This window comes from Microtus oregoni, unplaced genomic scaffold, assembly GCF_018167655.1.
Source record: "Microtus oregoni isolate MIOR12 unplaced genomic scaffold, Mior012 000003F_ref0000135, whole genome shotgun sequence".
NCBI lineage: Eukaryota > Metazoa > Chordata > Mammalia > Rodentia > Cricetidae > Microtus > Microtus oregoni.
The window spans coordinates 70368490-70396441 of NW_024543062.1; the positions used below are offsets into that span (position 1 = coordinate 70368490).

At 34.2% G+C, this 27952-nt stretch overlaps 1 protein-coding gene across 1 annotated transcript in view; it reads left to right on the plus strand.

Annotated features, from left to right (window-relative positions):
- Positions 1 to 27952, plus strand: part of Kcnt2 (potassium sodium-activated channel subfamily T member 2) — a 374550-nt gene that overhangs the window by 123197 nt on the left and 223401 nt on the right. Inside the window, exons 2-5 of the mRNA XM_041649255.1 lie at positions 5574 to 5653; positions 8350 to 8449; positions 16214 to 16262; positions 18716 to 18775. Of these exons, the coding sequence (XP_041505189.1) occupies positions 5574 to 5653; positions 8350 to 8449; positions 16214 to 16262; positions 18716 to 18775 (289 nt within the window). The remainder of the gene's footprint in view (positions 1 to 5573; positions 5654 to 8349; positions 8450 to 16213; positions 16263 to 18715; positions 18776 to 27952) is intronic.

Below are 27952 nucleotides of genomic sequence, written 5' to 3' on the forward strand. Positions count from 1 at the left end.
CTCTGCTCTTTTTTCTCCAAGCATACAGCCTAGCTTTTCCCACCTAGTTCTGTTCTTCCCTGCCATAGGCTCAAAACAGTTCTTTATTTATTAACCAATAAAAGCAATGCATAGATAGAAGGACATCCCACACCACATCAGTGGTAATATGCATCTATAGAAGAACCTGAAGCAGTCTGATAAAACCCTAGGGTCCAGAGAGTCTTATCAAGGTATTTGTTTGCAAGAGTATAATAATAAGGACTTTATTCATTCACTCCCCAACCAGTATTACGGAATCAATAATAAAATGCAAGCAACAGCACCAAGTAGCACCCAGTAGACACAGAGGCAGAATCACTTTGATATTGATGTACATGGGCCATGAGATCCAAAGGAGGATGTCTGATTTCATACTCTGAATAGATTTCTAGGTGTCAAGAGTAGTAAAATAGTGTTTCTGCATTGATATCTTGTATCAAAATTACTTTTTGTGTTGTTAAAATAAGGCCTATTTTAAAGTTATTGGATAAGAATTTTAATAGGAAAGAAGGGAAATTACAATATAATGAGCTCTAGAGTGGTTTTTACATAAAATTCAAGTACTATAGCAATAGAGTGAGAGGAAAATGAAAAACCAGTGCTAAATTAAAACAGCACAAAGCAATTATCATTAGGGAAGATTTACAGCCCTGTGTTCCTCCATCTCTACTGTAATTCCAAATTTGTGGAATATAGAAATGGCAATAGGATTTCTATTCAAAGATCCTACCTTTTTAAAAAAGAGAATAACACATTGAAAATGGAAATATGCATGGAAAAACTCCCAAACCATCATTTCATTCATTAGCCATGGTAGTAAATCTAAATTTTCTCAAGATAATTAAGATGCTTTCATCTTATACAATAATAGGATATTAGTGAACAAAATGATCCACCACAGAACTACCAGCCAAAAAATGCATCAATGTATCACAATTTTGTCTAAGTAGAGGTAGGTTTCATAATAATATCTAGACTCTCTGATGCAGCTTACCTGAATACGAGTGTGATGCATACCCTCAAGTGTCAACAGTAGAATTAGTGCGAAGGCAGTGGAAGCTGACTCTTAAAATAAAAGCATATCAAAATTATTTGACTTACTTTTTAAATGGACATTGTTATCAAGCCAATAACTCCAAAACCACAAAAAGAAAATAAAAAATGTGAATATTTCACTATAAAACGATTGTTTTGCTAAAAACCAAGTAATGAATATAAAAAGACTGCATATATATATATATATATATATATATATGATCTCAACACAATTGCTCCTAATTATAAATATGCCTATTCAAGTAAAGCAATAGACATTATCAGATAACATAAAATAAAATTATTTTATTAGAAAAAATTGCAGTTGAAGATAACTTAAGAATAAAATTAAAATTTCTTTTTGTTAAATGTTTCCATTGTTATGTGTCAGAATAAATGTGGAAAAATAGTCTAAATAGTCTAAATTTTATCTTTGATATGGGCTTGTAATAATAAAATGACATTTTGAAAACTGATGTAAGTTGATTTGTTCATTATTTAAAACATCATTTTCTAGGGAAATTAAATTCAGATGCAGAAGTTAGGAGGGTGGTTAGAAGAGAGACAGGCACACAGAGAAGTATAGGAAGGAAAGGAAGAAAGGAGATAGGGAGAGAGAGGACAAGTTTTCATGTGATTTGTCAAAGAATGTTTGATTCTGTATTATATGTACTTCTTTTTTTTCCACTGTGTTTCTTCCTTTTTTATTTTCTGCCTTCTTTTTCCTTCTACTTCTTTTCTTCCTCTTCTTTTCTTTTTTTTTCTTTTCCTCTCTCATCAGTCTCATTGATCCTATATAAGAAAAAAGAATAAACCTCTCGATTTAGCATCCAAATGTTTTTTATCTGTATTTAAGACAACATATCTAAAGCATTAGTTCAATTTTTTCATTCTCATCTATCTTAAAACACATTTGTATAAATCTGTGCATTCGTATTGGCCATGTTTCACAGTATAGTATTGGCTCAGTAAGATCAACAGATTAGTTAAGAGTTTTGTTTCACAATCCCAGAGAACCTAGACAACAATGAGGACCCCAAGAGAGACATACATAGATCTAATCTACATGGAAAGTAGAAAAAGACAAGATCTCTTGAGTAAATTGGGAGCATGGGGACCTTGAGAGAGAGTTGAAGTGGAGGGAAGAGGCAGGGATGGGAGCAGAAAAAAATGTAGAGCTCAATAAAAATTTAAAAAAAAGTTTGTTTCACATAATTTCATGACTGAATGGAAATTAGAAAGTCATGTAATGAAAAACTCACTAATATTCCAAACTGTATTTACCTTCATGAAAGAACTGAGTGACGGGCAAGCTGTCATTTCATCTTTGGCATGTTTAAGTATGTTATAGAACTCTCAGTTTCTTGATGATAGCCATTTCAAATTAGGTAATTTTGATTCATAATTCTTCTGTTTTCTAGAACTGATTGTTACATTCTGTTTGGTAAGGAGTTATATTATTTAAATGACGTTGGCTATCTCATTATTTGAGGACAGTCATTCCACAACTCTTAACTCTTTAGAGTTATTAATCCTCTCTGTTCTTTATAATTTTTCTCTGAAGACATGCATTCCATAGTCCTGATTATTTTATTTACATAATTTCATTTGAATTATAAAATGCATTTCCTTGATCTCCTTTTGTTGTCTTATTGCACTAGATAGAACCTTCAGTACTGTATAGAATAGATATGGAGAGAGTGGAAAACCTTGTCTTGTTCCTGATTTCAGTGTAATTGCTGTGAGTTTTCCTCCATTTAGTTTGATGTTGGCTGTTGGCTTGTTGTATATTGCCTTTAGTTCATGCTCGTAATTGGCTCCAGCTACTATTTGAAGAATTGATGGACCTGTTTATAAATTTGGTAATTATAAGGAGCAAATCAGGAAGGTCTTTTCTAAATTTTTTTATTATAGCCATGTATCTTCTCATTTTTTTATATCCATAACAAATTTAATTATTTAATCTCAGTATCAGTGTTACAGTTTCTTCATTTCAAATGAACTGACTTTTTATTTCACAAACAAGAGAAGCATAGCCAATGAAGGATTTTGAAGATACAAATAGGGCTTTTTGTCTGCTTGTGTTGGATGGACTTTTGTGAGAGTGTGATTCCATAGGTGAGTGAGCATGCTCATAGACTTACAGACACCATGAGCTAAAAAGACACTGTAATTTTTATGACTCATTTTGGAGAAATTACCAAGTAAATATAAACTGTATGTCGGACCCACACCTCATTTTATGTATATGGTGATGAAATGATGAGAAATACTTTTAAAATGTTGATAGACATAATTTGAGATAGGATAACAAAAAATGAATAATCTAAAATTTTAATTGAATAAATTTGGTTTATCATAAATAAAAACCTTTTGTGCAGCAAAGACTTCTGAATTTTTTTCCTTAACTACTATGGATTTTCCTACATATATAGATTAGAGAGATTGTGGAATTGTACAGCAGTATAGTATTCTTTTAACATATAGCATCCTGTGTCAATTATATTCTTCTCTCTGCTTTTTTCACCTGTATATTTGCCTTTTAAAAAAAATCAACAAAACCAACTGCTAAATATATGAAAGACATACAAATTGCATAAAAGCAGCTGCTGAATGTATTCAGGACATGCAGATTACATATTCAAAAGTCTGTGATGTTAGGAAAATCTAAAGAAAATTTTGATTGTGTAACCATTGAAATTCTCTTCTGTTTTTTTTTTTAAATTTATTTATTTATTAAAGATTTCTGTCTCTTCCCAGCCACCCAGCCACCGCCTCCCATTTCCCTCCCCCTCCCCCAATTAAGTCCCCCCCCCCCCTCAGCCCGAAAAGCAATCAGGGTTCCCTGTCCTGTGGGAAGTCCAAGGAACCCCCCACCTCCATCCAGGTCTAGTAAGTTGAGCATCCAAACTGCCTAGGCTCCCACAAAGCCAGTACGTGCAGTAGGATCAGAAACCCATTGCCATTGTTCTTGAGTTCTCAGTAGTCCTCATTGTCCGCTATGTTCAGAGAGTGCGGTTTTATCCCAGGCTTTTCCAGACCCAGGCCAGCTGGTCTTGGTGAGTTCCCAGTAGAACATCCCCATTGTCTCAGTGTGTGGGTGCACCCCTCAGGGACCTGACCCAGAATGAATGTGTGTGAAACGGAGACACTTGTTGACTGTTACCAAATCACTGCACTTCACAGAATTTTTTACTGTTTGAAAATATTAATTCCATCATATAACATGAGGAATATTACAGAAAATGTTAATACATAAAACAGAATGTGAAGTTCTGTGTACGGCAATGCATGAGGGAGAAACATGCAGTTCTGTGGATGTTGATACATGATGTAGAAAGGTGCTGTACTGGGAATGGTTAACTTTAGTTCTCGGTAGATTAACATGGCATTTTACCCTCAGTGGGCTTGCTTTTTTCTAATACACTACCTTTACCTGCTGATGCTTATTAGAACTCTATGTTGATCTCTATATATTTAAATATGAAAGAAAATAACTAAACAATAAAGAAAAGTGTGAACTCATCTCTGTCCTAAATAGGTTCTAGGTAGAGTGGACGGCTTGATAAAAACTGGTATTTGGATGTTAGAGTCCTGCTTTGTAAGTGAATCAATGATGGCCCTGCCAGAAAGTGAATTTTTTATTTATTGAGTTCATTCTTTTATTTAATTAAATGTATTTATTTATTTTACGTTCTAATCACAATTTTGTCTCTCTCTTCCCCTTTCCTCTGCCCACCTCTTCTCGGCCCTTCCCTATACTGTTCTCTGGTGTTTCTGTTCTGAAAGGGACAATCCTCCCATGGGTATCAACAAAGCATGACATATCAAGTTGTAGTAGGATTAAGCTCATCCCCTTGTATTAAGGCTGGGCAAGGCAACTAGTATGAAAAATAGGTTCCCAAGAGTCAGCTAAAATGTTAAGGACATTACACTTTTAGGTGTCCTACAAATAGACCATGCTAAACAACTGTTACATATATGTAGAGGGTGTATGTTGGTCCTATGCAGGCTCACTGGTTGTTGATTCAGACTCTGTGAGCTTCTTTGAGTTCAGGGTAGTTGTTTTTGTGAATTTTTTTGAGGTGTCCATGACCCCTCTTACTACTATAATCATTATTCTTACATCAGAAAATATTGAGGGAAATGATTCTTTTGGGGAGGAGTAATTTTAAATATATATTAAAGTTTAAAAAGGTAATGTTTTTTATGGAAATCATCTATGTGAATTGTTAAGCCACTCATTTATAAAGCTAATTGTGCATGATATTTGAGCAGTCTTTAAAATTAGAAAGCCAATTTAAAATTTAAAAATTAGTATTTCTGAAATAGCACTACAATATTTTACACAGTTCTCAGTTTCTATGACATATAATTTCACTCCAAATATATGATACATTAATTCAAATAGTTTTATTTTTATGTATCTGAAGAACAACAAGGTCTGTTTATATTCATTTCCATAAAATAAAGAAGTAATGAACTTATATAACTTTGTTTTTACTTTCTGCTTTCAGGGTTCAAGTTGAATTCTACATGAATGAAAACACATTTAAAGAGAGATTAAAATTGTTTTTCATAAAAAACCAGCGATCAAGTAAGTTAAATTTCCATTACTCATTTTATTCTTTGAATAGGAATCTATCTCAAAAGTCCAACAGTGTAATATTTCACAAAATCATTGTTTGTGTAACAGAATAAAATGAGGAGAATACTTAGTTAGGGGTAAACATAAAAATTGAATAACAACAACTGAAAAAAAAAACGAAAGATGCTACATCTACTAGTTGAAAAGTCTATTTACTCTTTTAGGTCTCTAAACCCCACATGAGCCCTGTGTGCCATAGTGAATTCTGAAAAATACGAACATAGTTTAAGTAGAGCACACGTTTAATCTCAGCACTCAGAATGATGAGTCAGAAGGATCAGAAACTCAAAGTCATGGAAGCTTAAAGTATGTATTGGGGAGGGGCTCATGAGTCTTATGTCTCCCTGATATGGCAGTTAATGGTTGCTGGGGTTAGGGAGGCCATTTTGTACAGTGGTATATTCACTGGGTAATTGTCATGCTCTTTGAAATACCCTGAGTAATATTCATCAAGTAACCCCAATTTAATTCAAGGGTTTTGAAATGAAAATAAAATGTGTGAAAGTAAGATGTGATTGGGTTGGGGAGTAGAACAGGTCGAGCAAGAGTAAAGGGGAACAAAAGAGCAGCTGGGGTGAGAATGATGATAGCACATTATATGTGTATACCAAACACTCAAAGAATATTTTTTAAACAATCTTAATTGTCTGGTACCAAAAGAATTGGAGGATAATTTAGACTACAGAGTCACTATCAAAGTATCTTAGAGAGTGAGAACCTAGCTCAAAGTCTTCCCCCTAAACAACAATACCTCACAATTTAATTGACTCATGCTTTCACATGTAAGCAAGTTTCAAGAAATTAAGTATTCATAATAGGGAATAATTTTCTGAGTTAATAAGGGAATAATTCAATGATTGTCAATTGCTTCTGATGACAATACACATCAAGTGTACCCTGAAGTTTAAGGATGGATGTAGTTCTTCCTATAGAGGAAGAACTTACATAAGAATAGAGTCAGTATCGGAGGTTAACATTCTGAAGATTCTTATTAATAAATTGGGAACCACTGAAGACTCGGAGTATATAAAATAAGGATCCCTGCTGAACCCTACCTAGGTTCAACTGTGTGTGTGATACTTGCTGCCTTGCACAATCCTACGTGCCTTTAGACTGTTAATAACAACAAAATTGTGGCTTACAATATAAGAAACATAGACAACTTAACTGTACCAGCATAGAGTTAGGGCTGTGAATTTTAACCCATGGATCTCTTTGCATTGAGTTAAGCTAAATTGTGTGTTAGCAGGTAGCATTCATACAGAAAATCCTGGTTTGTGAGTGCATATCCATATACTGCCTATAGGAAATACATCAGTAGTAAAACCATAATGGTGAGATATTCTCAATGACAGAGTAGCTTCAATAGTAAAGTTAGAAATAACCAGTGCTTTCCAAACTTTGATTTTAGAGTTTCCAAGGAACCCCTATCTGTTAATACTACTAAAGGGATTAAATCTTACAAATGAGGACTTCCTCAATACACTTAATCAATGTTAGGCCAGGCATTGTTTGAATACTCATCTAAGTAAAAAGAGGAGCCATTTTTTATAGACTATAAGCTATGAGATGAAATAAACCATATTCAACCCTGTGGTGTTTTTGTTCAGAATGCTTTATTGCAGCAACTGACCTGAATCTAGAGAAGACGGGAACCTACAAAAAACTTCAGCGCTTTAATGAGAAAAACTAGAAACAATTGCACAAATAAAAAAAGTGTATTGTTAAGGAATGTTATAATTCACTCTACAAAAATAAACTGAAATGATAACATTTCATTCTAGATTCCATCAATTAATAATTATTAGAAGGCTTTTCTTACAACTTTATAAAAGATACATAAAGCAAATTACACTGTTAATTACCCAAATGGCCAAGTGTCTGTTAATCAGTTCAGAGAATGTTTACTTAATCTTCTTCATCAAGTATCATGGTCCTTCCAGCTGTGACCTAAGCAGTTTGTATGGCATATCCATGATCGTCTTAATTTTCACAAAATTTAAGATTCCACTGGCATGAAGCCTAGTTTTTTAAAAGTTTAATTTGTTCAATTAAAGTATGAGAAAGGTCTTTGTCTAGATGTGTCTTTGACAACACAAGCGGCAATGACTTCCCTTTGTATATGGTACATAATTACTATACAACTTATAATTGTGGAGATGATATATGTCATAACATATATATTTGATAGCACAAGTATCATACATAATTACATAAGCATGTTTCATCTATAAACAAATCAACAAGGAGTTAGAGAGTCATAGGATTTATGATGGTGTATGTTGGGGCAGCTTGAATTTTATGCTAAAGTCAATCCCCAAGCAATGATTAAAGTACTTACAGTTGTGCACTGAGAAACTTGTACCAACCTTGACTGAATGATAACTTTGTAGCTTTTGACTTTTAAAACCTGAATCTCTCATCTGTGGAATACACTGTCATTTGTATTTAATTGATTCTATAACACTCAAATTTTATTTTAGTAGCTGGATGATTAAAACCTTCAGGAATTTAGACAATTACAATGTGTGCTTTTTAAATACCTTCTAACTACTTATTGAAAGTTGATATTTTGACCTTATTTTTTTTCTTTCTCGTTTATGTCCTGAGTTCAAATTAAAACAAATTTTGTTATTTGCTTAAAGGTCTAAGAATCCGCTTGTTCAACTTTTCCCTCAAATTGTTAAGCTGTTTATTATACATTATTCGTGTGCTGCTTGAGAAACCTTCACAGGGAAATGATTGGTAAGCTTTCTCTCTCTGATCATCACAGTATTTTAATTGTTTTGAATTATTATAATTAGCAGGATGTTATTCACTTTTTAAAGGATGTGAGACATTTTTATGAACTGATCTGATCTTTACGTAATTCATATCTTCCAAGGTTTGTGGGTGCATTATTGTTTAATGATAATCTGAACTCTGTTCCATGAATGTACCAGTCAAAATGCTATGACTATTACTTAAAATGGGCTCATCTTGCTACAGATTTGAGTGCCTTTTTATTATTGAATCACATATGCTCTACAATATGCAAGCTTTCCACACACTTTCTGTTACAATGCACTTGTTACCCTTCAATGGAAACACTCAGGAATCTCTCAAGATGGTTTCAGCCTACGAATATTTATTTAGTTAAGTAATATTAATTTATTGATGTATTTAGGGGTTTCTTCATTCATAATTCTGTTACTTTGCTTAACATACTTCCACCAAGTCATTGCCTTCCTCTTAGTCTTTGTTTGTTGCAAGAACAGTAGGAAAGATGTCTGAGTGTGTAATGATATTCATACAAAACTTTTATCTCATTAACACCCAGGACTCCTGGCCTTCCTAGTTAATTTACAAAAATATTCAAAGAAGAAACTAAAGCCTGATGACTAACTCCTGTTATAAGTTTGTCTCCTTAAATTTTGCCTTAAAATCAAACAAAAATACACAAGTAAGAGAGAAAAATAAGTTTATCATATATATAATAATCCAGCATGTTTAGAAAGTGATTTTAATTTAGAATTTTTTTAAATTAAAATAAATATTTAAAATTTAAATAATTATACATTAATTTGAATTTATTAAATAAATAAAAATAAATTCAATTTAATTTTGAATTTAATTGGATATTAGATGAGGATTAGTAAATGAATAAGTCAAGTTTGGCTACTGTAGTAGTATGCGTGATAATACTTATGAAAATGAATCATGGTTGAATTTCCCTCATGGATCTTTGATCTGTCTGAGTAATATTCCTGTAAATGAGGTTAGAGGGAGGCTCATTAGAACATTCAGTTTTTTTCCAGGAATCTTCTGCATATGTAAAAGCTGTTCAGGGGAATCCTGCTATTTTCCAGCAATGAATTCATTTCATGATGCATATGTTACTTCCTTCAAAATACAGTTAATGTTACCATATCATTCCTAAATCAGAAGCAGGCCATATACATTTTTCAGGAGTGCTGCAGTAGCCTGCAACTCAGTTTTGCAAATCTACCAATGTTCCCTTTTGTTTTATTCTTGATAGGTGAGTTATTGCCTGTCAAATGTAAGCCTAGTTCCTATTCACCTGCTTTGAATGACAAAGTTCCTGCATTACATCCCACTCTCCCTGTGATTTAACCCTGAAGTGCTGGTCCACTGAAACTTTTCACTAGACCTTGCTTCGATTCCTAGGTCATATCAGGCACATATTCAGAGCAGAGCTTCACATAGGTTTTGACTGATGGTACTTCTCTTAGCACTCTCCTTTTAAGGTCTCCCAAAACATTTGCTTCTTTCTCTATAGTGCCTTTGTCTCTTTTACATACTGTACATATTTTTCATGCTCTCTTTACTTTCTGAGTTTTCTGTGAGTATTAGAATAAACACATAGGTCATTGGCTGAATTCTAGAGGTGGGTACAGTGAACACTAGTCATTTTCTAAATAGGTGAGTGAACAGATGTGTAAATGACAGTTTATATTCTAACTCTTGTTCATGTCTCTTCAACCATTTCTAACTCCAGCTGTGGTGTCCTCTATACAATTACTAGGACGTTCTGTCCCCTCTTTTATGTTGAGACTTCTTAGAAATGTGTTTTCCCTATCTGCGAAATAAAATTCTTTCCTTTAAACTCTCTGAGATCCTGGACACTCTAGGATATCACCTCTTTGGCTAATATATAAATATGAAGTTCTTACTTGGCATTATCCAGGTAGTCTAGTTCTACACTGATTTGGGAGGCTTATGTGGTACTGTCTGTACAATTTCCAGGTGTTATTCTTTAACACCCTAATGCATTGCTCTTACATTTTCCACTTGTTTCTCTGTCTTATCTAGAAGTTTGCTGAGATCAAGAGCCATGTCATTTTGTAGGTGGCTCTTCATACTTATCATAAGTCTTAGGGGGTTCTGTTATTAGAATTCTATTTTAATAGAATTATGCCCACAAATATTACTAGTGTTTTTTTGGTTAAGATTATTAAGGACCAAGATCTAGATATGCCAATGTATGTCAATTTTATTACATGCTTTCATCTTTATGTTATTATAAAGGATACCCCCTAAAAATCTTTGTATAAAGTACCAATGATGTTTTTAAAACAACTTAGGAACAGAATGTACATTCGAGAGACCTGAAAATCCTAAAACAGTCCATGAAGGATGCTCCAAAAGAAAAAGCCATTGGTGAATAATTATAGCAGAATAAAATTATATTATTTGGAAACATTAAGAGGACAAAGTTTCCTACAATTAACTTCTGTGTCATATTACTAAGAATATTCAGTCTTAATTACAAAGGATATACATTTGAAAAATTAGATTCTCGCAATTAAAAACCATAATAAACTAACTGATGTCTCCAATTCGAGTACACTGTTTTGTTTAGTTCTATTGTCAATGCAGTCTTGGTTAATTAAAAACAGAAATGTTCTTTATGGGTACAGGCTCTATTTTAAAATAATGAGACTAATTTGGCAATGAGATTTATTTAATTATAGTTCTGACCTGATAAGGATGCAGATATTTTGAGCCGCTTTGTTTTATTTTTAAGCTTCTCCCAGGAGTCAAACTGATATGAAAGAAACTATTGCAGTAGTGACAAACAGAAATATACGGAAATAGTTTTACTGTGAGTCTTTGATATCATGGGTACTGCAAACATTGGAGTATGTGGTGTGTCATTAAGGATTTCAAGTTTGTAGTATAGAAAACTGCACTGTTTGTTAGTGGCTACATTAGAAGAAGAGCCAGCTGTGTGTTTCCTCAGAACCGTAGAAGCATACATTTCAATTCTATCTAAATCCACACCCTTGTTTTGGCTTTTAAAAATGTTTAAGTGATTGTAACTGTTATTATTATATAGCAGGAGTATTTTTAGTGTTATTGTTAGTAGTGGGAGTAGTAATAAGTGGCAGAGTCAAGTGAAGAAGCACATTGTGGCGGTCAGTTTTAATTTACAGCGCAATCAAGAATGGCCTAGGAAGAAAGTAACAATAAGATTGAAAGCATTTGTTGTGATGTCTGGCTTCTGTTAATTGGACGAGAGTGACCTGCCCATTGTGGGTGGCAACAGGAATTTGATTTTAGTCTTGCACTATACAGGGTGGGCAAAGCCAGCTGTGCACAAGCATGTATGCGTTCCTTCTCCCCATGCTCTTGACTGTGGTTGTGACTAGCTGCTTCAATCCCTAATGACCGTGACAAAAATCTTCCCTGGAACTGTGAGTTAAAATAAACTATTTCTCCGCTTAGTCTTATTGGAGCTTCTGGAAAGGAAACTGAGGCACACAGAAAAGTTCCTGGATTTTGAAATTTTTGAATTTGCCCTAAAATTTGATGCTTATATAATAAATGGTGTGATGAAATTTTACAGATTATTACAACATAATGATAAGAATTATTGTAGGAAGAAATAGAATTGTGGCAATATCTTTTTCTTTTTCTTTTTTTTTTTTTTCAAGACAGGATTTCTCTGTATAATTCTGGCTGGTCTAGAGCTCACTCTATAGACCAGGCTGGCATCAAACTCACAGAGGTCCTCCTGCTTCTGCTTCCTGAATGCTGAAATTAAAGACCTACACTACCAGTGCCCAGTGGCAATGTGTTTTCAATATTTGATGAAATGTAGAAAATGAATATTATTATTATTATTAAATATTATTTAAAGCCCTTCCTTTCTTTCCCATGTAGTTACTGTGTAGATTCAGACCTTACCAACTGATATAACACAAAAATCACAAAAATTTATATTTTCTCAAGAAAATGTCTAACACTGATATTCCTAATAAGTTGAAAGCTTTCTCTGTATATACAACACACACACACACACACACACACACACACACACACATAAATCCAAGGCATTATAGCATAAATATGTAATATCTGCATGCATGAATTAGGACCTTAGAGTACTGGAATTTTATAGCAGTATCTTATGTGAGGGTCAGTCATATCATCAGATTTTGGCAGGACTGAGATAAGTGTCTGGTTGGGTTGGCTTTTTTACATTCTGCTCTGCATGACTTGGGAAAGAATAAAAAATATTAACAATGAATGAAGACCATTTCTATCATAATCAGCATACTGAAAGACTGTGATGTTTATTTTTTTCAAAAGTATGTTAATTACTGCCATGCTTTTTTTTTTTTTTTTTTTTTTTTTTTGGTTTTTCGAGACAGGGTTTCTCTGTGGCTTTGGAGCCTGTCCTGGAACTAGATCTTGCAGACCAGGCTGGTCTCGAACTCACAGAGATCCGCCTGCCTCTGCCTCCCAAGTACTGGGATTAAAGGTTATTATTGCTTGTATGACTTGGAGTTAAGGATTTTATTTCTAATGTACTCAAAGTTATGTTTCTGAAAATCTTTTCCGGTATTGGAGGCTAGACTCTACTATACTTCTATATTCTGGTCAGTACTAAATTATGGATGTCGCAGCAATGTAGGCTTAATACTATACCAAGTGCTTAGTTTCTCTTGCATGTTGTGGGTTGTGGAGTTTTTAATTCACTAGTCTGGTTCATGTTCTGCATAGTACAGACTTGTATTGATCAATAATTTTAAGAATTTGGAAGAGTCCTTTGAGCTTCTCTTGTATTGTTTTCATGATCATGCTTCACATGTTGACTTGGTTACTCTCATATGTGTATTAAACTCTTTGGTCTTGTTCTGAATATGCCCCCCCCCCCCAAGAACTCACTTAAGATGTAAAGGTGGATCTGGTACTTTGAACATTTATTTACTTTCTTATAGTAGAAGCCTATTTGAGTGTGCTGTGAAAAGTTGATGCATTTGTATACCATTACTTTTTTGCATTTGACTGCTTTATATGGTTCTTCTTATAATTTAATAATGTTTAATACATGCACTTGATCTACTGCATAGTCAATTTAAGCATAAATGATATGTATTTACTTTTTTATAATTTTTCTTTTATTTTTCATTTCAGTTACTTACATTTGAAACAATAAAATTGTTTCCTATGGATGCTTTGGTGAATCATTCATGTCGATGATTAACAGTCATTGGTCATGAATGCTGTTGTGCTTATTACTCTGCCATCCTGATGATCATGATGTTTGGTCGTTTGTTTTTTTTTTTTGATAGATGCCAATTACTTTCCTCTTATATATACTACTGTAGTAAATATTACTTGTATATAATTTATTACTTTTCCCCTCCCTCCAGTTTTCTTATCAACAAAATTATGTTTTGTCTGTTACTTTTGTATAGCTGTCAACTCCATACTTGATTCTGAAGACAGTTCAGAGCTGAGTGAAGAACACCTCAAAGAGGTTGAGGAAGGAAGGAGCAAATCACATACAGAAAATATCAAAGAATTTCATTTCAAGAATTTTAATCTTTATCATTTCTTTCTTCCTTACTTTCTATTGCATCCTGGTCACAGCTTCCTCTCCCTCATCACCTCCCATTCCCTCCCCCTACCCCCACTCTTCCCCAACCTCCAATTTACTCTTCCACAAAATATTGCATATCATGTTGCAATAAGTGTCTCACGTGTATTAAGGCTGGGAAAGGCAACCCAGTATGTGGAGTAGCATGGAAATGCCAGTCAAATAGTCAGAGATAGCCCCTGCTCCCACTTTTAGGAGTACCATAAGAGGAAGTGGAGGGCATGAAAAACCAACCCAATCATATAAATTTTCACTTACAGTCTGTCCTGCCTGTGGGATGTGCCTAGACCAATTTTCATCAGAGAGATTTTGTCTAACTACTGATAGAAACAAATACAGACCCATAGTGAAACAATAAGTTGACCTCGTGGAAAAAAGATTGTAGGATCTAGAGGGGTCAAAGACACCATAAGAAAACCTAGAATCCACTAATGCATTCATAGGGGCTCAAATAGACTGAATTGACAATCAACGGGCCTGTGAGTGATTTAACTAAGCACTATGCATTTTTTTTTTTTTACAGTTTAAACTTCATTATAAAAAGGTACAATGTGTGGTAGAGGGATTTGACCAAAATTTATTCTAATAAAAAACTACAATACCAATTTAAAAATTATCGATGACTAATGAATTGATTTTTGGTAAGTTTTAGAAACTAGTAAGATTTCTAAACGGCCAAATTGCCTTCTCCACAGGGGGAGGTGCTTAGATCAAGTTGTCTGCATGTTAAGGTTAAAGTCGAAAGATTCTTTATGTACATGGTGCTGAGGACTGAAGTGGCTTATTGACTAATGTGTTAAGTGCTTGAAAATGCAGAGAAGCGTGTTTCAGAGCAGACACCATAGACCACACGCCACTTTCTATGAAATCTTCAGTTGTAAAATGGACAACAGGGTTTGAGGGAAAATCCAAATTTGGATTGGAGTAATTGAAGATGTCATTCAGCCAGATAGATGTGACATTTTGGAATCCTAGAGTACTATATAGTAATGTTCAACATAGTGACCTTCTGTAGTACTTAAGCTTTTATTTATTTATTTACTTATTTTTGCGGAGATGGGGAGCTTCAAGCATGGCTTCTCTGTGTTGCTTTAGAGTCTGTCCTGGTACTTGCTACATAGACCAGGCTGGCCTCAAACTCACAGAAATCCCCCTGCTCCAGCCTCCCAAATGAGTTCTGTGACAAAAGGCCTGAGCCATCACTGCCCTGCTGTCTTTTAAGCTTTTTAAAGTAAACAAAATTGGAAGAGTTTATGTTTTTTTATTATTTTACATAATATGAAAAGAAAATTTCAGCATTTGGAAATGCATTTAATGCTTTATGAGATTTCTCCTTTCCATAACTTCAAAGAGTGGGTTGTTTAAATCATATTGAAGGGTTATTTTTATTTTTTGAAAAATGTTCAACTGTTCCTGGATAGATTTTATTTTTCTCAATGACTCCCAGATCAGTCAATTGCATGTATAATTTGTGGTTTGTTGACTATGTTACAGTGTTCATCAGAGAGTTCAAACATTTTGTTACTATCAGAAAGAGTAACAGTTAAAGAGGATCCCGTAAGAATAGCTATGTCACATAAGAACAACATCTTATATATAGTCTACATTGACCTTAATCATTATGACTTTTATGTTAGTTAAATATATTACAGAAATGCAAATATAAACTATTAATGTACTCTAGATTTGTTAGTTACTGACTTGATTCTGACTATGTTGTTCATTGTGCATTATCTAAATCCAAATTATTTTAAAACTAGCAAAGTCTTTAACTCTGTAGAAGAACCTTTGATGACATTTTAATGGAAAATGGATCAAAGATTACGAGATGTCCCTATCGTGCCATATCAGTCTATCAAATGGTTTGTCTTATTTTTCATTTACTATTAACAGAAATAAAAAAATAAATTAAAATGTTATGTGTTTTTATTGCAGTAGAAATGAATATTAGTAAAAAGGCTGGATCCATGATATTACTCTCATGTTTCTCAAGCTATTTCTATATTTTGCTGTCTTTTATATGCTAATTGCTATTGTTATACTTACAAGTAAAATCAAATTTTTAAAATAAATGGATTTTTTCACATGAAACAACTGATATTTAATTTTTCTTTCCATAGGTCTCATATATTTTGGGTCAACAGAAGTCTACCTTTATGGGGCTTACAGGTTATGTACAATTTTATTTTTTTCTCTATTTCTGTATTCATTAATCATTCACAGAGAAACACTATTGTGAAGTGAACTATTGGTGCTCAAGTTGAGTTTGTCTTTATGGTTTACCTTAATGCCCAACATAGGCAAACAATTTTAATTATTTCTTCTTATATTTTTTGAGCCTTGCATTCTAACTTTCAAGATTTTTCCTTGTAATATGGATTAGACTTCAGCGAGTGTTGGAAAATTAAAATAGGTAAATAACAAAAAGAAAGCAATGTTTCAACCCTCCATGTCTCCCAAACTACTTTATATGACTCACATATTCAACTCCTTTAAGAACAGTCAAGTTGTACAACTCTGGGTACTTTTATATTCAGGAATGTGGGAGAATCTAAATAAAGGAATGTATATGTTTAAAATGCCAGTAAAGTCTTAAGAAAGTAAAAACCATAGGCACGAGTATAGTGTCTTTGAATTACATACCAGAGTTCCCTGGAGTCAGCTTCCTAGCCTTATTTTTTTGTTTCTATTAGTCTTGGTGTATATAATTGTTTTTGTAAGATCCTGTCACTTCCTCTAATATTTATGTGCTATGGGTCATTTTTTTTCAGTTTATGTTCTTAAAAGTGCAAACTACAAGAAAGATAGAATCACTAATTTAGAAAAGACTTGGAGTTTGCACGGAAAACTTTATGATTCATTGCCTGCATTCAATTTTCCTACAGTTCTATATAGATTAGGAGTTTTATTACCCTAGAAAGCCATGCTGATTCTTTTCACATAATGTTTGATAATGAATGGTTTTGAAAATGCAACAGGATTATACCACAACTAAAAATTTCTATGTGCACTTCAAGTTTTGCTCAAGTGAATTTAACTACATTGATTTATACTGACTTCTGTTGTATTTTCTATTGGTATGTAAACACTCTTTCCCAAATACTTTCCCAAATATTAGATGATCATTAAAATATAATCTTATAGTTGTCATATAAATCTTCTATCATTTTTTAATGAAAATTTAAAATTAATTGATATTTTTAAAAGAATTATAGTTTCCTAAATTACTTATATTCAATTTAAATTCTATTCTGAGTAGTATGTAAAATAGCATGCCAGAATTTTCTAGAGTTCCCAAAACTATATTCTACAAAAAATGAGATAGATAATCATGTTAGAATGTTTGTGGAGAAAATCAAAATATTCTTAGCTTCCTATTATAAAAATGACCAGGTTCATGTATGCATGGACAGATTTACTTGGATTGTTGGCCATTCATCTGTTCTCATTGTGCTAATATTTGCTGTTCCTAAAAATTCAAAAATTTCATTTTAGCAGGAAACAACTTTTAAATCTTCAAGAAGTATCATTTCTAAATATAAAGTGTTGTAAACTTTAATTAAACAAGAAGGATAGTTGCTTTTGTATAATATCCTGTTTTCATATTTCATTCTTCTCTCCATTTTCAACTAATGAGAAGGCGGTGTACGCATTTCTGTGGGAGATTAGTTGCCTAGGATACGAGAGGTCTGGGGTTCAATTCCTCAGCATCACAAAGGGAACATATTTGTAATTAGTTCAATTATGTAATAAATAAAACACCGTTGAAGAAAAGTGCCTGGATTTCTCTGTTTTCCTGCTCCATGTGTCCTGACAAACACAGCAGCGATTGCATATACTTTAGAGTAAGCCAGGAAAGGCTCTTGTCTCAAACGGCACAAAACTAACATTTCTAACCAGAAAAGTAAAATTGGTTATGGAATGGATCTGTAAAGTCAAAATATTCTGCATGGATAGAATAACCCATTTATAGTGTATTTAAGGATGTTGGCATTACATATTTCCTGAAGTAGATGAAATGATACTTATTTTGAAGCTTGTATTTGGCTTTCTGAAGGGAAACACTGATTTAAACAGTGATGTTCAAAAAAGCAATTGTGTGTGTTCCTGATCTTTATGTATCTTGCCAATTTTAGTCAGTCTGAATATTTGACTCTCATGTTTTCAAAGAATTAACAATGTTCATTAAGAATATGTGAAATTGCTGGACGTGATGGCACATGTCTTCGATCCCAGCACTTGGGAGGCAGAGGGAGGCAGATATCTATTAGTTTAAGGACAGCCTGCCTGGTCAAGAGTGGCAGTCAGAGCTGTTACATAGAGAAACCCTGTCTCAAAAAAGCAAAAAGAAAGAAAGAAAGGAAGGAAGGAAGGAAGGAAGAAAGGAAGGAAGGAAGGAAGGAAAAAGAACGTCAAGTTATGAAAACTAAGGTGTAATACACAAGGTAGCAAAATATTTGGTGCATCTCCTAACCTGCTGATTGAAATTTAAGTAATAGTTCCATTTGTTTCGTGTGTGTGTGCATGCATGGATTTTCACATACTTGTATACAGTTACTAGCACATTGTGAAAGCAAGCTTTATTTACTTTGCATTTTCTCATTAAAAACAATTTGTTTTAGGTCTCAGTGGCATTGATCAGTCTATTTGAAACAATACTCCTTGGTTATCTCAGTTACAAGGTAAGATAGTCTAATTAGTTTTCTGCTGTAGAACTCACTGCTAGCATTTACCAAGTTTTCTTCTTTTTATAATTCATACTTGGGGATAAGGTAGGCCCTTCTTAAACCACTTTAATTATTCAGAGCCTCTCTAGAATGTGATAAAAAACTATAGTAATATGGTAGGATTTTCCTTGGTGTCTTAGAAGTACTTCACTAATTCCTTTGTGTTTACTTACCCATTATAGGCATGCTTCTATTGAGTCAGTGGAATGGTGCTTACTCTTATTGTTCTCAATCTCTTCTCTCAATAAGTTAAAAAATTAGATAACAATTGTGCCTTTAGGAATTATTTTAATACATTATTTTAATTACTGGAGAAGTTCTGTTTGGTTAACACTTTTTATCAAGTATTTATGAAGTGCTCCTGTTTAATAAACTCTACAATCATGGCTCTTTTCTCGATGGCTTAGAAGTCAAAAACATGGGGTGATGGGAGACATGCAAACAAGTACAAAATCAATCCAAAAGCAAGATGCAGTGTTTGACGTGTATAAATGAATATGATGGGGGCAGGAAAAGAAAGGCTATATCTTATGATTAAAAGAAGCACTTCAGTGATAAGCAGACTCCTGTGTCGATGGTTTTAATAAGGCAATGTGGAAAGACAGGGTCTTTGGGATGGATAAATTAGCAAAGGACTTTATAAGAGATTATCAATATGAAGTGAAAGAATGACAGATGGCTACATTTGGTTAAATTATGGATACCTTGTATGACAATAGTTTTGAACATCTGGGTAACCCAACTCTAAATAAAACACATCTCACAGTCTATGTCTTTGGTGAGAAATGATACAGTGTGCAGAGAAAAATCAATAATGATGCTGGACCTGGTCATACACCACTGTAATTACAGGTTTGAAGACAAAAATAGGGGGATCCAGAAATCAAGGCCAAGCCTAACTATAAGAAGGTATGAAAATAAATTAACAAACATTAGAATACAAAGATTATAAAAAAGTGAAAAGCAAGATTCTAGAAATGACTAAAGATGATCAGTATTGAGCAAGTGTATATGAACTATGAAAAATGCCTGAAGTTTCTGAAAGGGACAGTTAACTCCCCATTCACCTTCAGAAATCCATCTTACTGAAGTACTATTGAAATTGAAATTTGTTTAATCTAGAATGTTGGTTTACTGGGGCAGGAACTTGCTAGGATTGACTCAGAGACAGTACTCTAATAATGGAGATTATCTACATTGCTTGAAATGAGAAAATATAGGGAGGATAAAGAATGACGGAAGGAGAAATTTCATGGAAGGTAATGAGAAACCAAACAAGGAAACTGGGATTTAGACACCAACTGGGATAAAGGTCCATTCTCATGAGAGAATATGGAAGATGAGGGGCAATGAAATCACATATATTTACATTACTTAGAATGTACTAACCCATTGATATTCTGTACTGATAGAGGTATAGACTTTTAATAATCTCGGTCTTCTTGCCAAAAATGTGCACTGTAAGTTTGTCCTGATGAACAGATGACTCCCGATTTTCAATTACCTAAACTGCAAAATAGAAATGTGACAATTGTCTTTAAAGTTGTTCAATCTTCAGGTGTGTAATGAATGTTGAATTTGAGGCCTAAGTGACTTACATCTAACTAAGTAGGCATGTGGGCCCTTTAGATATATCAGTCATGTCTCTTTTATTTTTGCATGTTTAGTTGAAGAAATATAACATAGCCAAGAATTAATATTCATTTGTGAATATATTTCCTCCAAATTTCAACTACAGGTAATATGAAAATTATTTTTCTGCCTTGCTAAAAGGAATCCCAGCTTTGATTGAAGAAGTAAATTAAAATATATAAGGATATGCAGGATAATTTTCATTGAAATTATATGAGGATGACATTCATAATTAATTACTTCCTATCACTGAGAAAATTATAGCAGAATATTATAAGTCTTAGCAGACTAAGCTTAATGATATATAATATTTTTTCTGACCCCCATAATCTTTAATGGGTTGGTAGAAGAGAAATAAATGTTAATGTCCAAAAAGTTACAAAGGAAATGGAAAAGATAAAAAAAGTTTGTAACAGTAGAATAAATTTCTATTAATAATCTTCTATTCCTCTCATAAATTTAGTCAAATATGTGAACTTTTGACCTAGCCAGTACAGTGTTGGATAACCTCTTTACAATGAATAAATTAAATAATTGGTAATAATTTATGCCCTATAAATAAGATTTTAAACTTTTCTTCTTCCTACAAGCTAGGATTTTTAAAATTAGGAGATAAACTTACAAAAATGATATTTAACTGCATTATAAGTTCTGTCTATATTAATAGTGTTTGATACCCAGAGGTCTGAGATATCAATGTAACTACACACTAAACATGTATATATATATATATATATATATATATATATATAATTTATTTTTATAAAGCATTGGTATTTGCATTTAATATTAAAAATACAGTATTAAAAAGCATTTAAGCCATCCACATCAAACATTCTACAATGAGAATGAATTAATTTTTTTTTAGATTTAATCATGATTTACTTATTTTTACTTAAAAATTTCCACCTCCTCTCCTCCTCCCATTTCCCTCTACCTCCCCCCATTCTGCTCCCCCCATCCCCTTCCTTCTCCCTCTCCAGTCCAAAGAGCAGTGAGGGTTCCCTGCTTTGAGGGAAGTCCAAGGTCCTCCCCTCTACATCCAGGTCTAAGAAGGTGAGCATCCAAACAGACTAGGCTCCCACAAAGCCAGAACATGAAGTAGGATCAAAATCCAGTGCCATTATCCTTGGCTTCTCAGTCAGCCCTCATTGTCAGCCACATTCAGAGAGTCCGGTTTGCTCATATGCTCCATCAGTCACAGTCCAGCTGGCCTTGGTGAGCTCCCATTAGATCAGCCCCACCGTATCAGTGGGTGGGCGCACCCCTTGTGGTCCTGACTTTCTTGCTCATGTTCTCCCTCCTTCTGCTCCTCATTTGGACCTTGGGAGCTCAGTCCACTGCTCCAATGTGGGTCTCTGTTTCTAGCTTCATCCATCGCCAGATAAAGGTTCTATGGTGATATGCAAGATATTCATCAGTATGGCTGTAGGATAGGGCAGTTTCAGGCTCCCTCTTCTCAGCTGTCCAAGGATCTAGCTGGGGACATCTCCAGGGACACCTGGGGACACCTCTAGAGTCAAGTCTCTTGCTCGGCAAAACACTCAAAACGCACAATGACCGTCTAAGTCATCACCTTTTATTTAAGTTATTTTTATAATTTATTTTATTTTATTTCAACAAAGAAAACAAACTATCTTTTTTTCAGTTTACATACCAATCCCAGTTAGAACTTCCTCTACTCCTCCTATTCCCTTCACCTTGCTCCCCAACCCACCCTCCAGCCACTCCTCAGGGAGGGTAAGACACTTTACGTTGTGGAAGGTCCAAGGCCCTCTCTGCTATATCTAGGCTGAGCAAGGTAGCCATGCAAAGAGCATGGGTTCCCAAAAAGCCAGTACAAGCAGAAGGGATTAATCCTAATGTTGCTGCCAGAGGCCCACAGTCTTACCCAGTCATACAAATGTCACCCACATTCAGAGGGTCTTGTTTGGTCCCATGATGTTTTCCTCCCTGTCTGGTTGGAGTTGATGAGCTCCCATTAGCTCACATAAACTGTTTCAGGGAGTATCTCCATCATGGTCTTGACCTCTTTGCTCATATTCTCACCCCTCCCACTCTTCTACTAGACTTTGGGAGTTCAGTCCAGTGCTCTACTGCAGATCTCTGCCTCTGTTTCTGTCAATTGTTAGGTGAAGGTTCTATAGTGATATTTAAGATATTCATCAATATGTCTACAGGGCAAGGCCAGTTTGGGCACTCTCTCCTCTCCTCTACTGCTTAGGGTCTTAGCTGGGATCATCCTTGTGGATTCCTAGGAATTTCTCTAGTGCCAAGATTTTTTCTAGCCCCTTAATGAATCCAACAATCAAAATGAAATCTGATATTGTTCTTTCAAGGTGTGTGAAGAATTATGTTGGAATTTTGATGGGGACTCCATTGAATCTATAGATTGCTTTTGATAGGATTGCTATTTTTATTATTTTGATCCCTCCTATTCAATTACATGGAAGATCTTTCCTTTTTCTGGTATTTTCTTCAATTTCTTTATCAAAATATTTAAAGTTCTTGTAAAACAGATGTTTCACTCCATTGGTTAGTGTTACTCCAAGTTATTTTATGTTATTTGTGCCTATTTTGAAGAATGATGTTTCTATGTTTTTTTTTCTCAGCTTATTTTTCATTTGTACATAGCAGGGCTACTGAATTTTGAGTTGATCTTTTTTTCCTGCCACATCCCTGAAGGTATTTATCAGCTGTAGGAGTTCTCTGGTAGAATTTTTGGTGTCACTTAAGTATTCTATCATCTGCTAATAGCAAAAGTTTAGTTTCTTCTTTCCAATTTGAATCCCCTTTATGTCCTTTTTTTATCTTATTGCTCTAGCCAAAACTTCAAGAACTATGTTAAATAGATATGGAGAGAGGGGACAGCCTTATCTTGTTCCTGATTTTAGTGGAATTGCTTAGAGTTTCTCTCCATTTAATTTGATGCTGGCTGTTGACTTGCTGTATATTACTTTTATTTTCTTTCGATGTGTTCCTTGTATTCATGATATCTCCAAGACCTTTATCATGAAAAGGTGTATTTTGTCAAATGCTTTTTCAAGACCTAATGAGATGAATATGTGTTTTACTTTTTTCAGTTTATTTATATGGTGGAGTACATTGATGATAGATTTTTATATGTTGAACCATCTCTGCATGTTTGGGATAAAGCCAATTTGATTATGGGGGGTGATTCTTTTGATATGTTCTTAGATTTTGTTTTCCAGTGTTTTATTGAGTAGTTTTGCATCTATCTTCATGAGTGAGATTGGTCTGTAATTCTCTTTCTTGGTTGTGTCTTTGTGTCGTTTCCGTATCAGGGTAATTGTAGCCTCATAAAAAGAGTTGGGCAATGTTCCTTTTGTTTCTATTATGTGAAACACTTTGAGGAATATAAGTTTTAAGCTCTTCTTGGAAGTTCTGGTGGAGTTCCACTCTGAATCCATCTGGCCCTGGGTTTTTTTTTGTTTTTTGTTTGTTTGTTTGGGAGGCTTTTTATGACTACTTTTACTTGCTTGTAGGTTATAGGTCTTCTTAAATTGCTCACCTGGTCCTGATTTAATTTTGTTATGTGGTATCTATCCAGAAAATTGTTTATTTCTTTTACATTTACCAATTTTGTGGAGTACAGGTTTTTTGTAGTATGACCTAATGATTCTCTGGATTTCCTCAGTGTCTGTTACGTACTACTCGTCATGTCTGAGTTTGTTAATTTGATTGTGCTCCCTCTGCCTTTTGATTAGTTTGGATAAGGGTTTGTCTATCTTGTTGATTTTCTCAAAGAACCAGCTCTTTGTTTCATTGATTCTTTGTATAGTTTTCTATTTTCTTTGTTTTTATTTATTGATTTCAGTCCTCAATTTGATTATTTTCTGTCTTCTACTCCTCCTGGGTGATTCTGGCTTTTTATTCTAGAGCTTTCAGGTGTGCTGTTAACTCACTAGTGTGAGATTTCTACAATTTCTTTACTTAGGCACTTAGCAGTATGAATGTTTCTCTTAGCACTGCTTTCAAAGTGTCTTATGCATTTGGGTAAGTAGTACCTTCATTTTCATTGAATTCTAGGAAATCTTTGATTTCTTTCTTATTTCTTGACCCACAGGAAATTCAAAAGAGCACTGTTCGATTTCCATGAGTTTATAGGCTTTCTGTAATTAGTGTTGTTGTTAAATTCTATTTTTAAACCATGGTGCTCTGATAAAATAGAGGTTATTCCATTTTTTTTTTTTTGTATCTGTTGAGGTTTCCTTTGTTACCGATATGTGGTCAGTTTTAAAGAGGGTTTGTTGAGGTGCTGAAAAGAAGGTATATTCTTTCTGTTTGGGTGCAATGCTCTATATATTTTTCTTAAGTCCATTTGGGTCATGACATCTGTTAATTTTCTTATTTCTCTGTTAAGTTCCTGTCGGGTTGAGCTGTCCATTGGGAAGAGGGGGTGTTAAAGTCTTCTATTATTAGTGTTTCAGGTTTGATGTGTGATTTAAGCTTTAGTAATTTATTTATTTATTTATTTTTACATATGTGGGTGCTCTTTTATTTGGGGCATACATGTTCAGGATTGAGACTTCATCTTCATGGATTGTTCCTGTTATGAATATGAAGTGTCATTCTGCATCTCTTTTGATTGATTTCAGTATGAAGTGTATTTTGTTAGATATTAGGATAGCTACACCTGCTTATTTCTTAGGTCCATTTGATTGGAAAATCTTTTTCCAACTTTTTATTCTAATGTGATGTCTGTCCCTGAGGTTGATATGTATTTCTTGAATACAGCAGAAGGCTAGTCTTGCTTTCATATCTATTAAGAGATAGTAATGAACAGTGATTGTTAATTCATGTAATTTTTGGTGGTGGTATTTGTGTGTTTCCCTTCTTTGGTGTTGCCTGTTGTGTAGTTATCTTTTATCTGTGTTTTTGTGGGTACAGTTACCTTCTTAGCGTTGGAGTTTTCTTTCTAGTATTTTCTGTATGGCTGTTTTTCTGGGTAAGTATTGTTTGAATCTGGTTTTGTCATAGAATAACTTGTTCTCTTCATCGATGTTGATTGAAAACTTTGCTGTGTGTAGGACTCTGGGTTCACATCCCTGGTCTCTTAGTGTCTGCAGCACATCTGTCCAGGACCTTCTAGCTTTTATGGTTTCAATTGAGACGTTGGATGTATTTCTGATAATTCTGGCTTATATGTTACTTGACATTTTTCCTTTGCAGTTCTTAATATTCTTTCTTTATTCTTGTATGCGTTGCCTTTTTATTGTTATATGGCAAAAGGACTTTTTCTTTTTTTGGCCAGTCTATTTGTTCTTTGGTAAGCTTCTTGCACCTTCATAGGGATATCCTTCTTTCGGTTGGGAAAGTTTACTTCTCTGATTTTGTTGAATATGTTTTTGAGCTGGAGCCCTCCTTCTTCTATTCTTAGTTTTGGTCTTTTCATGGAGTTACGATTTCCTTGTTTTTTTGTGTTAAGAATTTGTTGGATTTAATGTTTTCTTTGATGAGTGAATCTATTCATTCTTTGGTATCTTCAACCACTGAGGTTCTCTTTTCCCTCTCTTCTATAATATTGGTTATGCTTTCCTCTCTAGTTCCCATTCATTTACCAAGATTTTTCCATGTCCAGAATTCCCTCGGTTTGTCGGTTTGTGTTTTCTTTATTGCCTCTATTTCAGTCTTCAAGTCTTGAACTGTTTTCTTTACCTGCTTGATTGTTTTTTCTTGGTTTTCTTTGAGAGATTTATTGATTTCTTCCATTTTTTGTGTGTGTTTCTTTTTTTCTAGTTCTTTAAGGGACATTTCATTTCCTCTTCAAAAGTCTCCATGAGCCTCATAAAGTTACATTTAAAATCCCCCCCCCCTTTTTTTTGCTTCTTCTGGGTTAGGATGATCAAGTTTTCTTGTTCTAAGACCACTGGGTTCTGAATTTACAACATTGCTTTTTACGTTGTTGAATGAATTCTTGCATTGGTACCTACCCATTCCTTCCTCCAATTGGTTTCTGCAGTGCCTTTGCCTCTTGGTCCAACACTTGCAGTGACTGCTTGTGTCTTTGGGAACTGCTCTTGGTCTGCTCTGCACTGTCATTGTTTCTGTCTTAAGGAGCAAATGAGGTCTCTCTTGACCTGCTCTCTTGGTTAGCTCTATTGGTCTACTCTGTGCACTAACAGCTTTTGCTTCTTTAGGCCATCTCTTTTCACCATATTTTGGTCCTCTCTGTGTAGTTGCAGTAGTGTTTGTGTCAGAGTGGGACCTGTGGCTTGCAGAGTCCAGTGGATGTGGTAGGAATATTGGAGATACACACCTGCAGGAAACTCTCCTGCTAGCTGGCTAGAGAACCAGGTGGGGGTGGGACTTGGGGGTTTCGCCCATGTATGGAGGGCCTAGAGAATGCTGTGACCTGCTGGATGGCTGGTCACTCATCTATTGGTTCTCTCTTTGTAGTAGCAGACTGTGTTTCAGAGTTCCACTGAGGTTTTAGGGCCATGAGCTTTTAAAATAGAACTCGGTTTAAACATGCATATTCATTAAATCAAAGGCAAACATAAACAAACATCAGCATGGTTTCCAAACCTCTAAAAATAAAAATTCATCACACCTAGAAGCTTTTGTTAAGGCTGTGATTACTTGTTCCATAATTACTCTGAAAAGTATTAATTCTGAGAAATATAGCAACATAATAACCTATCTTGTATTTTCTAAGATGGTTTTAAGTATATCTATATTCTTTTGATTGTTTGACATGCTTGGGTGCTTGAAATATATGTATTGTTAGTCATACATTTGTTGCCATTAGAGCTTCATTATGCTATTTAAAATTTATTTAAAGAAGATAAACTATCAGATTATTTTATTATGTAAGGTAAACATTCTTTTTCTTATCCCTTTAGAATAAAATGTTTAACGCACATACCCAATGCTCAGGTAGGGTTTTTATAGAAGAGGGATTAAAAAAGACTATAAGGACCAGAGGATCTGGGACTTCGCTGTGAGATTGTATCCTAGCAACATCAAAAATTATATCAGTAAATTCCTATCAATGAGACTACCCTTATATGAGCTGAACAAGGAGGAAGCCCTACTAGATATTGATAAGCCCACAAGGGTTCAGCTCTACACAAAGAAAGACTGGCAAACTCAGAATAATTTGGAGTGTAAGAGGTGGTCCTCTCCAGAAAAGAGCACCCCAATTGGGTTTCTAGTGACAAAATTAATTCCTAAAAACATACATTCAATAGTAGCGTTTTATGAATCCATAAGGTTATAATAAGAAATATATATATATATATATAATAAGAAATATATATAAAGACTTACATCCTTAGATAACAACTAGTAAAAAAAAGAAGACATGAATTTGAAGGAAAATGGGGGGCTATGTGAGAGGTTTGGAGGGAGGAAAGGAAATGGAGAAATGCATTAATATAAAATCTCAAAAACAAACAAACACAAAGGATAAAATGTTTTTATATAATTCCTAGGTTCAAACTCGACTCTGGAAACTCTAGGTTGCCACATTTCTGC